We start from the raw sequence: 13,948 nt of genomic DNA, 5'->3' as shown, positions 1-13,948 counted from the left end.
TTTCCATTGGCTTCCACCGCCATCGACGACCACTATCACTGCAGCATAATCGAAGCCAGCGAAGGCTCCATTCATAGCTGTCATACATTGAAGCTACCTGATTTCCCTAAACATGCCTCCGCCAGCAAGAGCCCTGCAAGAGAGAGGCTTTGCGACATTCAAGCTGTCTCTCCAAGAACACTTCATGTCTCAAAGGTACCTATTTTTACGCGTATTTTTTTATTTCAATCTTGGAATCTGATTGTTTGTCACCCATTAAGATTTTTGTTTGATTCCTCAGAAATGCTTGAATATGTTTGATTGGCAAATCGTCAAATGGTTTTCCCCCCGTTCACTTTTTGGCCGTCGTTGGTTAGTAGCTGGTTTTGGATCATCTAGATTTTGTTGGTTGCGTGTTATTTTTGATGTGGAGCTTCCTCTAACGAACTATGTATGGGAATCCTCATTCGAGATTCTAGTCTTCCGATGTGAAAGCCAATATAATCAAGCAAGTAGGTATGTTAGCACATCATTAATACTTGTCTACTTTTAGCACGGGGTCAATTAAACAAATGAATTTTGAGTCTGGTACATATGTACAAATGATATTGGCGAAGGTAGTGATTGTGGCTGGCCATCTGACTAATAATATCATTTTTTTAAAAAAAATTTTGGCCTAAATGGTGGTAGTTCCTTTCATCACTCTAGCTACTCGTTTGCTTAAGACCAACATCATCCTGTGTAAATATTTTGTGACTGGAAATCCTTTCTGTCTCTTGCAGATGCTTGGGAACATCTGATGAGTAATCTAACCAATCCTGTATTATTCATTCTTCTTCTTCGTCTTCATTTTGTGAAATTTATTTCTCTTTCTTCTAAAATAATAACTGTTATACTGTTTACTTCTATCATCTGTCTGTGCCTGGACTCTGACTGTTTGTAAAAAAGAAACAACTTGCAGACAAATTAGTAAAATGCAATAACTTGCTTACAGAATATCATAGATCTTCACCATAATCTTTTTCTTTTTCCTTAAATCTTATACTCGTTTGCAATGGACATAACCATTCTTTTTACTACCATATCTGCGTATGAATTCATAGCGCTAAAAGGCAGTTAAGGACTAAACTGAGATCTGCTGTGCCATGGATTGCATGATCCTGTTTGTTTTGGTTGTAAGAGTAGGTTCTGATGATTGGAAAGTTGGAGGCTATTCGAAGAGATTGTAAGCCTTTTGAGCAGTCTTAACATTAAAATACAACATTTTAAGGCATGTAGTTCTTGCATTTCACTCTTGCTGCACACCTGAGAGTATCCATCTCATCTCTTTTTAGGTCTGTCCTAAATAAATTTGTGATTTGTGGGGGGAAAGCATTTTTCTTAAGAGTGAATCATGTGATGCTGTGTTGTATACCAAGTCCATTATTATGTTTTTTTCAGTGAAGGACATAATAACAAACAGCTAAAGAACTTTACCCAAGTTTTGTCTTAAGTAAACCTCTTTAGTTGGATTGTACATGTGTCGCTGAAGAATTGAGTCTGCTATAGAATCAATATTAGTTCCGTACAGTGTGCTTTGATGGAAATCAAGGTGAAAGGTATTCTATTATTTCACACACCTCTATCGTATATGCTAGAGTTATTTATATAGTGGTTTCTATCGTTCTTTTATGACAACTGGTCATAGCAGTTCAGCTACCTAACTCTTATACCCTTACATAAATTAGGAGGCATGAGGTTGATCCATAGTGGAACCAGAACCCTTTTTTCTTTAAGATACTAACTACTAAGGGTTTTATTATTATCGTCTTGCAGGATAAAGGCATATTAGTCATGTACTGCTTTATTTTAAAAATAATTCAAATTTTATTTTTAGTGAGAGAATCAGATTGTTGATTACTGATTACCTAAACATTTTTAACCAAATTTTGTTCAAATAAATCCTCTTTAAGTTTCACTCCAAAAAAAACAAAAAAAACCTCTTAAGTGAGTATAGGTGCCCTTTATGTATGGCCAGAAGTTATATTGCCGAGTCGAAGTATTTGAATCAGTTGTGCAACAGATTATGGGAGGCCTGGAAGTGGCAAGTTTCTTAGCTACATTCTTTTAGCAGCTTTCTTAATTGGAAGTTGAAAATCTTCTTTGCAAGGTCAATTATGTAACGTTGTGGTGGGAAAAAAAAAAAGTTCAAGTTATTAGAGTATCTGATAGCAAATACATAAATTTTAGCCAAATCTTGTTCCAAATAAATCCTTTGAGGGAATAGTATATGTGTTGAAGAAAAATTGACATCCGCTGCAAAAAGAAACATAACTTCTGTACAACAAATGATGAGAGGCCTGACGGTAGCAAGTTTCGTTTACTTTGGCAACATTCCTTTAGCAGCTCTCTTAATTTGCCAGTGGTGGAGGTTTGGGACAGTGGTCTCCTCGTTTTTCCCCCGAGTCATGGGTAGTAGTTGCACAAAGCCTGGCACATGAAAGTCCTTGCAGTTTTTGCTGCTTCCAACCTAGTGGACTTTGCACAACTTTGGACGCTGGATCTGTGAATAAGCTAGATAGCAACACTTCTGATTGTTCTAATGTTGCTTTGAAGTTAGGTTCATTAATCTACCATTCATTGTGATGATGTGTCATTTATTTCACTATACTATAATTAGAAGTTCCATATTCTGATATATTAAAGCAACAATCCTTGTCTTTTATGTAAGCTGGACGCATTATCGAACTTCATTAGCTTGGTTCTTAAAGGCTTCTACCACCGCTTTCATGCTGTGCAGATGCCTTCATCAAGTCATTAAAGTTGGAGTCTTGTTGTGAGAAATGCGAGTAAAATCAACACATTGCGGTTCCCTTTCAGGACTTTTGAAGCAAAAGACTAAAGGATAGCAGCTGTGTTCTACTACTTTAAGATTTCTTTTAATTGATGAGTGATGACATTGATTACTTTAACTTTAGGGATATTTTTTATTAGTTGTATCGATCAATACTTGTAAATCAATCAAACATTATGAAGAGACACGCATGTGTATGGTCAGGCCATTTTCCAATAGGAACTTTCACATACTTGTATGCATTAATATATCATTGGCAAGTAAATTGCAGAGTGACAGGTTATTTGTTAACAAGCCAGAAGTCATCAATTGCTAGCTATTAAATAAGTATTTTCAGTATTAATTTTCAAGTAAATTAAACACACATTTTATCCGCAATATTTATTGATTTTCCTCTCCAATGCTCGAATTCGGTTCTTAATATAAATCAATGGTTTATTGATTTTGGAGATTAAAAAATTAAATAAACACTAATTAAAAATGTTTATATCTATTGTTCTTTTAAAACTAATTTGTTTTATTTATAAACAGGCCCATAATCTAGTGATTGGAATATAAGTATCATAGAGAGATTATATAAATATATTCTACTTCTTCGGTTCTTAATATAAGATTTTATTTAACTAATTTGATTAGATTGAGGAGTTAGGTAGTTATTAGTTGTAAAAAAAATGACAATGTTTTTTTCTTAAAATATCATAATCATTTTTCTTATATTCTTCTTTCCTCACTTACTTGATTATTTGAGGGAGTATCTATAGAATTTAGTAAAAAAAAATTATAAATATGATAAATAATTCTTATATTTAAAATCAAATATTCACTTAACAATTAGGTCGTTTATTAAGAACTGGAAAATAATTAAATAATTTTTTAAATTTTTTTAATCTTTCTAAATTAATGGATTAGATCTTATATTAAGGACAAGCACTACTATTTTTTAATACTTCATATTTGGAAGTTAATACCTCTAGTCCTTAATATAAGACCCAGTTAATTAATTTGAAGAGATTAAAAAAATTACTAAATTACTTTAAAGTATCTATGTTTATTATTTTTCTCCAAACTAATTTTTCTCACTTATAAGTCGGTATATAATCAATATTACACATAAATATTTTAGAAAGATTATAACTACAAGTAATTTAGTAATTTTCTTAATCTATCCAAATTAATTCACTGTGCTTTGTATTAAAAACGGGAGGTACTAACTTCCAAATCTAAAGTACTACCTCCGGTCCTTAATATAAAACCCTGTTTGACTTTTAGTTTGGTCCTAATTATAAGACCCCAATCCACTTCGTTTCTCATATTTACTCAATTTTTTCCAAGATAGTCCTTCTAATAATTATAGTTCTAGTTAATACACTTGATTAGCAAGAATATTTTAGGAAAGACAACACCTATTTAGGACAAATAACTAACTCAATTTACTTCCTTAATCTCCTCAAATTAGTCAACTGGCTCTTATAATTAGGAGCAGAGGTAGTATTTAAAGAATGTAAGTGATACTATCTCCGGTCCTAATTATAAGACCCAGTGACTTGTTTGAGGAGATTAAGGAAATAAGTTAAGTTAGTTATTTGTAATAAATAAGTGTTGTTATTCCAAAAATATCCTTGCTAATTAAGTATATTGGCTAGAACTATCATTATTAGAAGGATTATCTTAGAAAAAAAATGCATAAATATGAGAGACAAATGGATTGGGGTCTTATAATTAGGACCAAACAAAAAGTCAAATGGGGTCTTATAATAAGGACCGGAGGTAGTATTTGGTTATTTCAATACCAAAGTCAACTCCTGATGCAATGGGAAGGAGATATTCGAAAACCACATTAAAAAAAAAAAGAGTGGAATCTTCTCTTGTTTTTGAGATAAAACAAGAATGTCTTCGAAATGGCATGATTCTTATAAAAACTTCATTTCTCACCGCAGCTCTGAACCAATAGCAGAAGATTTCTTCGAATTGAGGTCATCTTCAAGGTGGAATATGATATAACTACTTGGCCACTAAAGTCCTTCGATAATTCAGGCCAAAAAAAGTCCTTTGATAATAGTACACAAAATATTTCCTAAATACAAATATAAAACAAGTTAAAAATTTAATTTGATTTTAAATATAAGATATCAATTTATTTTGTCTCTCATATTTATTCATTTTTTTCAAAATAATCCCTGATTACATATGTTAAAAAGCTTTCATTCTAATACACATAATTAATAAAAATATTTTAAGAAAAATAACACTCAATTATTACAAATAACTAATTTAATTAATTTTTTTAATATTAACAACTTAATTATCTAATTTTATATAAGAATAACTACTAAATTTCAAAATATATGAAATAACTTCTTTACTTTAGCAATTACCAACTAATATGAAATGACAATAAAACCTTCCATAGTAAAAACTCTTAAAATTCAGGTTATAGTTTTTCAAGCGTTAATAAATTAATGACTATAAATTAATGCTTATTTCATCTTGAAAAATAACAAATTTAATTATACAAAATAACCACAATAACTTCATTGGTGGCAACTACTCTATTGAAATTTAGCTTCTAGGCTTTGAAGTACTACTAAATCAGTGATCATTGTACTTCAAGAAATGAGAGCGCTAATTATAAGAGATGACAACAGCTTCGTCAATGACAAACTACTCCCTTAAAATTCAGCTTCCAGGTCTTTAAGTATTAGTAAATTCCATCATAAGTGCAAATACTAGAAATTAAAAACAATTGAGAAGCTAGATACACAGATAGAGATACAAGGAACCAATAAAACTCACTAAATTAATAAACCCATTTTTTGTGAGTCTCAATTGACTCCTCGCAAATGATTGCAAAGAGTGAATGTATATAAGAATATAAACAACATTTTCAATATTTGGTACAGAGCTACATGGATTTAAGTGAGATACACTATAATAATAATAATAATCGGGGAGCAGAAAATTACATTGGACTCTGTCTTCTGATGTGTGGAGCTTAGAGAGAGGTGTACAAGGCAACATCAATAATCATCAGGGAAGCCAAAAGAACAATGACAGGATAATCTCATCCTTCCATATCCCAACTGTATCACAAAATGAATATATGATGGTGTGGGGATGGAAAACTGTCATTGTTCCATATCCCAAATCCACAGTGAACTTCACAAGGTCCCTCCCCAAGAGACAAAAGTATGAGAATTGGCATGTCAAAAAGAATATATTTATATCATGTTGCTCTTAAGGATTCCTGCCGTCTTAGGGGAATCCCTTCACCATTACCAAAGTCATCCTCTTCTGAATGCTTAGGAAGTTTGACGGGCAATGTTGTTGGTGAACCTACACATTATCAATATATGTGATTTATACAAAGATATCCCATTCCTAAGTCATGAATAGCACACTACACTTCGAATTCCATGCAACAGGTGAGACCCACATTTAATTGTATTTAAAGATGTCAGTATGAGAGCAAGAGCACATAAATCAGTCCAATGATGCAAATGAACTAGAGTTGTTTGAACTCGAGTCCTTAATTGATTGTTTTTAGCTCTAATTGTTTATAACAAGAATAAACTTGAGTAAAATATTGAGCTTGTTGGAGTAAATGAGTCGAACTTAATAAATACATGATATTAACAACTCAATTTTCTCTGTTACATGGTTTTACATTCCAACAAATAGATCTTTTTGTCTATTTTTTTTCCTATCAATGTAAATTCATTAATTGATAGAGCTCAATGATATCATATGATGTATGTAGCTGACTTCAGTAAGAAGGATAAGGCTTGCATTTGTTGTTATATCAACATCAACTCATTTGCCACCCAGACATCCCATAACCGATATCGTAAACTTCCCTTTGCCCCGTGCTAACATGTCAATTATCGGAATGCCCAAACGACTTCTTGTTAGTATGGGGGAAATAGAAAAACCTATTTGTTGGGATGCGAAAATTCATAAAACTAAGAGCTATTTGCTAATGACCACCTTTTCAATTAATTTAACTAGTATATGTAGATGCTAGTGTCGGTGAATTGTTTGACTTGGTTTATTTACCAAATGATTGAGAGCTTGATCATAAATTTTAGCTTGATTACAGGTCAAGTTAGACTTGACCTGACTACACCCGTGAACAAGAGGTTGCAAATTAAATCACATCCACATCAACGAGTCTCTTTTTCCTTTGGACAACTTTCTTGATGATTAAAGATAAAGATGAAAGATTACCAAAAAAGAAAACAGAGATAAACATGTAAGATTGACAGAGCATACCATCACCCATATCCTTAGTCTTATGAAGAAGAAAAGTTCCAGAAAGTATGGTCACAAATCCACACATCTCTGTGACAACTTGTGTCGGACTTTGTCTGTCCCAGTCCTGATATCAAATTCGTAAGTTAGATCAAGGATCAGTCATCTAAACTGAAAACCAGTGAACAGACACCGCAAGTCAAACTTGAACATACATTTATACATAAAATTCAAGTAAAAAGCAGATACTACTCATTTCATGGACTAAGTACTAGCATAACACTGAGAAGTGAGAACAAGGTGATTTAAAGTAATAAAATACATCTCATCAAAAAAAAATTTTCCGGGGGGGGGGGGGTTAATAAAATACAAAGAAAAAACAAGTTGCCCTACTCTGTGTCCAAAAGGATTGTGTACTATTGCTTGTTCATGGTACAGAAGGGAAATAGTTTCATACCCTATCCAAAAAAAGGGGGGGGCTTGAATCAACAATAATCTGTGTCTCAATTTTTCCATAGGTTCGTTTTAGTTTATCCATAGAGGACCCACAATTGGCAAGGACAGGCTCAAGATCTGGGTTTTAAGGGCGGGGAATTTGTCAATTACGTGTATTTAATGCCTTCATAAAGTCATAATTTTTGGTTTAAATTATGTATTCGCTGACTCTTAAATTTTGTATTTGACCCCTCTTCCTAAAATTTTTTATCAGTCGCCACTAACGTTTCAAAGTCTCCAACAAACTACCAATTAAAACCATATTTATTTTTTATATTTATCATTAAAAAATTATAAAATATAAAACGAAAAATATAACAGCATATATTAAAGTTTTTTAATAAGATTGTACTCTTTAAAAATAACTAAAATGTACTTCCCACATTCTCACCCTATCATAAAATTTTAGTTTTTTCTTTAATCACTTTTTCTACTTATTATAAAAATAAAAATATAATTTCAAAGTAAATTAAAAAAAAAAAAACCAACTCGGCTAATTTTGTTGTATATATTTAAAATAAAAAAAGTTTACTCAAAAAAATTTTATCCAATTAAAAAACACTAATATAAATGTAATGCCGAATAATACATCATCACCTCACACACACATCAAGACATTAAAATGTATTTTGATATTATTACATTTCTTTGATTTTTTTAATTATAAATTTATTGTTACTAATTACATATTATTGAAATAATATTTCTAATCATTATCACTATTTTTCCCCTGTCTCTCAAATGTGTTTTTCAGTAGGATCAATAGATGACATCATAGATGAATTAAAGATGAACTATAACCATTGACAAGATCCTTCGATAGACAGGTGGCCAATCAAGTTGTCGAGCCCAAAACTAATAAGTGAGCAAAAAATACTTACCTTAAACATTATAACACTAGCCACAATGGTAAATGATGTGAACATAACGTAATATATTGGAGATACTACTGCAGTGTTGAAGGTATCCAATGCCTGAATTCAACAAATGAATTTATCACATGAGAAGTCATACAGGAAGCACCAGCATTCAAAACATAAAAGGAGAGTAAAGACAATAATAAGTAGAAGTCATTGTATTATTTAATTATTTAATTAATAGTATCAATATTAACAGTGGTAACAAGAACAGCATCCAGCACCTACTTCTCTACCAAGAGTTTGAAACACAATAGGTTCTAACTCCCCCTGCCCCACTCTTCTATGCAGTTGGCCAAAACTAATCAACCCACAACGATTTAGGATGCTTTGAAATCCATTTTAACATTCTGAGTCATGGTATCTGGGCGAAAGTATGAAATTTGTTTAAGTGGTTAATCAAATTAAGTCAGAAGAAGGAAGGTTTCCAAACCAAGTGAGAAACGAAAGAGCTATACTTCTTCCATGTCTTCAAACCTACTTGCTCATGTTTTATCAAGTCTTTGCGGTTTCTTTTATCATCTTGAAACAAACGATCAGCCTGTCCATTTTTATTTAAATTTGGTTTCTTGTACACTAGGCAGTAGCACAAATCAGCTCTTTCATTGGTTAAGTTGAGAAAAATAAATTACATAATCAATAAAAGAAGTTCATTCAAAGACCTCGAGGTTACAGAAGAGGAGAAAATTAACTTCTACTGACAGGCTTTTCCTTTAACCAAAACAAACACGAAAAGGATAAACATGTATAATGTGGAAAAAGCATTAAAAAAAAAAAAAGCATGAAGATATGCAAAGTACAAGACAGGGATAACTCTAATGAAAAGTCGAAGAGGAAAGTCGAATTTGTCCATTCATGATACATAAAATGAATGTAGGAATTCTGGAAGCAGCCCAAAAAAAAAAAAAATTACCATGTTTAAATAATTCATCTGGGTAAGAACGCAAACGGTCACAACTAGAGTGAATGCCCATGTTTGGGGAAAAACTAGTTGATTCATCCCAGACAGAGTCAATTTTATGGCGATTCCAAGTGCCTTAACACTCATGACCTGGCAAGGAATAGCTTTAGAATAAACACCAAAAATATGACATAAAAAAAAAAAAAAAGGAAAGAAAAGAATACTAGAAACTTCTTGTCAATCAGAGGAAGAGACATACCGTTATAGAACCTACAAGGGAACAAACACCAATGTAAACCATAATGTGTGTCTGCCCATATAGTGGAACGAAGTGGAAGATGAGAATTAAGACAGCTATTAGAATGATGGTTGCATAAATGAGAAACCCTGCCCAAAAAAAAAAAAAAAAGATTATTATCTCTCATTGTGAAATAATAAATAAGAGATTATTATTTCAGGCAGGAATTCCGTTACCAGGCTCCATAGCAAGCTCCCATACTTCTATGACGGAGTTAATTTGTTGTTCTTGAGGTGCATGGAGGACAATTGTTGTAGAACCCACAACGCACAAAACACAACCAAGAATGCCAAATACATGTAACTTCTCTCTTAAAATAATATGAGCGAGTGCAGCACTGCAATGGAACAGCACAATCAGCATTTACCACCTAGATGTGAGGAATTATATGAAGCTAGTTTTTTTTTTTTTTTCCATGCCTGATAATAATGCTGAGTGCACCAAGTGGGGTCACCAATATAGCTGGAGCAAATGCATAAGCTGCAAAATTAGCGATTTCTCCAACAATCACTGTTGAAATTGCAAATGCCTGTTAGGATACAAATTCCAACTAATATCATTAACTACAGCCAATTAAGATAACTAACTGGTCTGCGAAAATGATAGTATCTTTGAGTTTGTTAAATGTTCTTCAAGGAATTCAAAATATTTCAAAAAGTCTAGTAGCTGCACTGCCATCTCCATCCACTTCTAAGATAATTAGCAAGTAGAAATATCACTTTATTTTTTTTTCAATTATTCCACCATTCCCACCCTTCTCTTAAAGAAGTCTGCCTTCTGATCTTCTTGCAGAGCTTCAGTATGGCATACCCCATAGCCATAGCAAATTTGGCTTCGCTGAGGTTGATAATTATCAGATTCCAAATCAATCATCAAGCAAGAATCAATCTTCTACCTCATTCTTATGAGTTCATATAGGAGCAGCAGCACCATAATATTTGTTAGGGTACAAAAGAATCATTCACACATAAAGCAACCAAACGGATGTTGAGGAAATCTGGGTAGGAATAAGTGATTAGATGGTGTTCGCGCATTAGTGAGTAGTTACTGGTTATCCATGCAAAGTAAATAATATAGGAGTCTGTAACAATGTGATAAGAGTCCTCCCAGCTTTAGTGCTCATTTTTTAATACTGCAACTTTCCTCCCAACATAATTTAGTTCCCAAAAGATCATAAGAATCATATAAACTATCGTTATTAAAACAATAAAATTAAAAAAAAAAAAAATCCAGCACACGATTTATAGCCAATCCGTGACCAAATAGAATCATGTACAAACTCACTCGTTATCATGCCCACCCACCAAAGTGGCTCATATAAGTAAGAATAGCCTCCACTTCCTGTCAAATAAGATTACTTAGAAAGTCAGTCACTATAACCCATAATACGTTGCAAAGACGTTCAACCAATATAACAAAGCATAAGCACGGTATTAACGTAGATGCAAATGATATGATATGCATCCTTACAGAAAGTGAAAAGGCTAGAGACATATACATGCGTTATGCAACTAGTAAAGAGACAAGTTCTAACAGTAACATCTCCCAACCTACATGATTGAAGCATTTGTGTGCTCAAAAACCACAGGCACAAGCACATATGAAACTGAACAAAACAATGCATACACTTTAAACTCCCATCACACGAAATTAAATGGAAATGCAAAGCTTCTGATGTTAGACTAGTTCGGTGCAGATCTCACATCCAATGAACCAAATTTCCAACATGAACTAGATACACCTATATCAGCCGACAAACATAGGGCAAATGAAGGAATTTTAGCACCTAATTTCTGGGTGTGAGATTAATCACACGACCCGTCCATGACCAAATAAGTCAGTTTGAAGCCACATACATAAAGGCATATCAAATCACTAAACTACTAATAATCACAAAAATTCTAATACAACCCACTTGTCCAATAGGAAGATCTCTTCCAAAGAAGAAAATGTTCTTTATCATGTCAATGACACTATCCCTTCCCTATTTCCATCTGATCCACGATCAGACCAAGGAGCAAAAGAAATCTCAAGCAGCCAACCCAATTCACTCGCGACCCACTAGACCTCATCGCATTATTGCTCAAACGCACCCATATGTACTCCAATATCTGCTAAATTGCGGAATGAAGACCCATATGTCTAGAATCAATGAAGATTTGAGAAAACATACCTGCCCTGATTCCACTAGCACCAGCCTTCTTCAACCCCTTCTTCTTGACAATGAAGCTGGCACCGATAAAGAAGCTAGACGACAGCGCGAGGCAAAGGCCCTTAATATTATCAGAGGACATCCCCTCACGCCACCCCGTCATGGCGACGAACCAACCCTAACTTTTGCAGAACGATGCTTGGAATTCCCAGCACCCAACCCAACCCAACCACAGGGGTACTCCAACAAGGTCAATAATACCGAGTAGATCTTCGAAGTAAACAAGGATTAGCAGCTTCAGAAGCCAAAATCTGAAGAAGAAACAAAAAAAATTCTGCCAGTGCAGTTTGGTGGATGATACAGCTGTGATGTGAGAGGTTCCTTAGATTTGGAAATGTATTGCACACCACACTCACAGAGAGGAAAGAGAGAGAAGAAAGGGATAAAAAAAGAAAATAAAATTATAAAAGAGGGTAAGAAAATGGGTTTACTCTCTCTCTCTCTCTCGCAAGGTCGCTCTTGAGTACAGAAAGCTTGATGAATACTGTGCTACAACAAAAACTCCATGATTTTTGACCCCCTCCTTCTTCCTGTCTTCTGCTCCGGATATATATGTGCATATATATAAATATATATATATATATATATCTTTTTCCCGATCCGTATCCTTCTTCTCTCTATATTTTTGTGACACGAAAACAACACGAAATCTCGACCCCACTTTCTCACACTCTCTTTCTTCTCCAAATCTACCTTCTTATAATTATTGTAAATCGCGCCGTCATCCAAAGTAGAAACATTGAAGAAATCAAGAATTTTGCCGTCTTCACTGGATTTAAGCTTCAAAATTGTCGATCAATATCTTTTCCCCACCGAAAACAAAGAACATCTTGCAATATCTTTCACGATTTTTTTAATTTCGTTTCAGAGTTAAATAAAATGCCCAAAAGGAAAAAGGTATAGGCTTGAGACTAGAGAGTGAAAATGCTTTGATAAATCAAATTATTGTAAAAAAATAAAATAAATTTTGTATTTGTGGTTGACTCATCGCGACCGGTTTTGGACAGAACATCTGTGAAGGAAATGTCACGCGTTTGTATTTAAAGAAATGTCACGCAAAATGAAATGACAGGCAAAAGGTAATTAATTATCATGCTTTTGAATTTTTTGGCCAACAAAAATCATGCTTTAGAATTTATTTGGTTCTTACAAGTCATCGGTCTAAATTTGTCGGTTCGTTATGGTACTCCAAGACCAGTCATATCCAGATGAAACCATATGAAAAAATAGGAAAAATTAATTGTTTGTTCCTATACTTTTGCTTCCGTTAAAACTTAGTTCATTAACTTTGATTTAATACAAATTAACCTATAGTTTTAATTCAACTAGAACTAAATCCTTAAATTTTGACTTGGTACAACTCAATTTTTTGTTGACTTTAGGTTGATGCAAGGCCTGTTTGGGAGGACTTAAAAAATCCTCTATAAACACATTTTACGTCACATACTTATTTCGTATTCCGTAAATCATTATTAAAAAGTTACTGATAAGCTATTCCAAACGGTTCTTAGTTTTTATAATTTTAACTAGAGTAAAGGTACAATTTTATTGTTGATTTGTTAAAAGTATAATTTTACCTTTGATTTTTTTTTTTAGAAAATTGCATTAAGAAAGATCAGGAATAAAATTATACATGAGAAATTAGATCAAAAGTAAAATTACACCACTAAAAATTTAGAACTAAAAATACATCTGAAAAATAATATCACAGTTAAAATTACATATTTACCCTTTATTCAGACCTTTAGTTTCACCCAAGTTTCCCCTGGACCCGGGTAGATTACCCAGATTCAAGTCTATAAGCAATGACAATTGCCTTGATATGAACACTCCTTCTCACTGCAGAACGTGTGGTTTCTCTTAACCAAGCCATCCTTTTAAAACATGCAAATCATATGTTAAAATCACAAGATAACAAGCCCCCTTCAACACGGATATAATTACTTGGGATGTGTTTGCATCATCGTTTTGTCTTCAAGACGTGCCTTGGGATGTGCAAAATGGGAGTTACGGGCGTGATATGAAAGTGTGTTTTGGGTCAAACCTTATTTTCATTTGGCTTCTT

At 33.3% G+C, this 13,948-nt stretch overlaps 1 protein-coding gene across 1 annotated transcript; it reads right to left on the bottom strand.

Moving 5' to 3' along the window:
* Positions 1 to 5,605: 5,605 nt before the first annotated feature.
* On the bottom strand, positions 5,606 to 12,647 carry LOC114749540 (probable magnesium transporter NIPA4). The gene is made up of 9 exons (XM_028938038.1): positions 11,845 to 12,647; positions 10,956 to 11,012; positions 10,091 to 10,181; positions 9,848 to 10,008; positions 9,633 to 9,760; positions 9,386 to 9,523; positions 8,437 to 8,529; positions 7,082 to 7,187; positions 5,606 to 6,145 (listed from the first exon to the last, which is right to left on the bottom strand). The coding sequence occupies exons 1-9, from the start codon at positions 11,984 to 11,986 to the stop codon at positions 6,036 to 6,038; spliced, it is 1,026 nt and encodes a 341-aa protein (XP_028793871.1). The 5' UTR covers positions 11,987 to 12,647; the 3' UTR covers positions 5,606 to 6,035.
* Positions 12,648 to 13,948: the final 1,301 nt, after the last annotated feature.

This window comes from Neltuma alba, unplaced genomic scaffold, assembly GCF_004799145.2.
Source record: "Neltuma alba isolate B1F8T4 unplaced genomic scaffold, ASM479914v2 tig00006085_pilon, whole genome shotgun sequence".
In the NCBI taxonomy this organism is placed as follows: domain Eukaryota; kingdom Viridiplantae; phylum Streptophyta; class Magnoliopsida; order Fabales; family Fabaceae; genus Neltuma; species Neltuma alba.
This window is presented reverse-complemented; position numbering and strand designations above follow the sequence as displayed.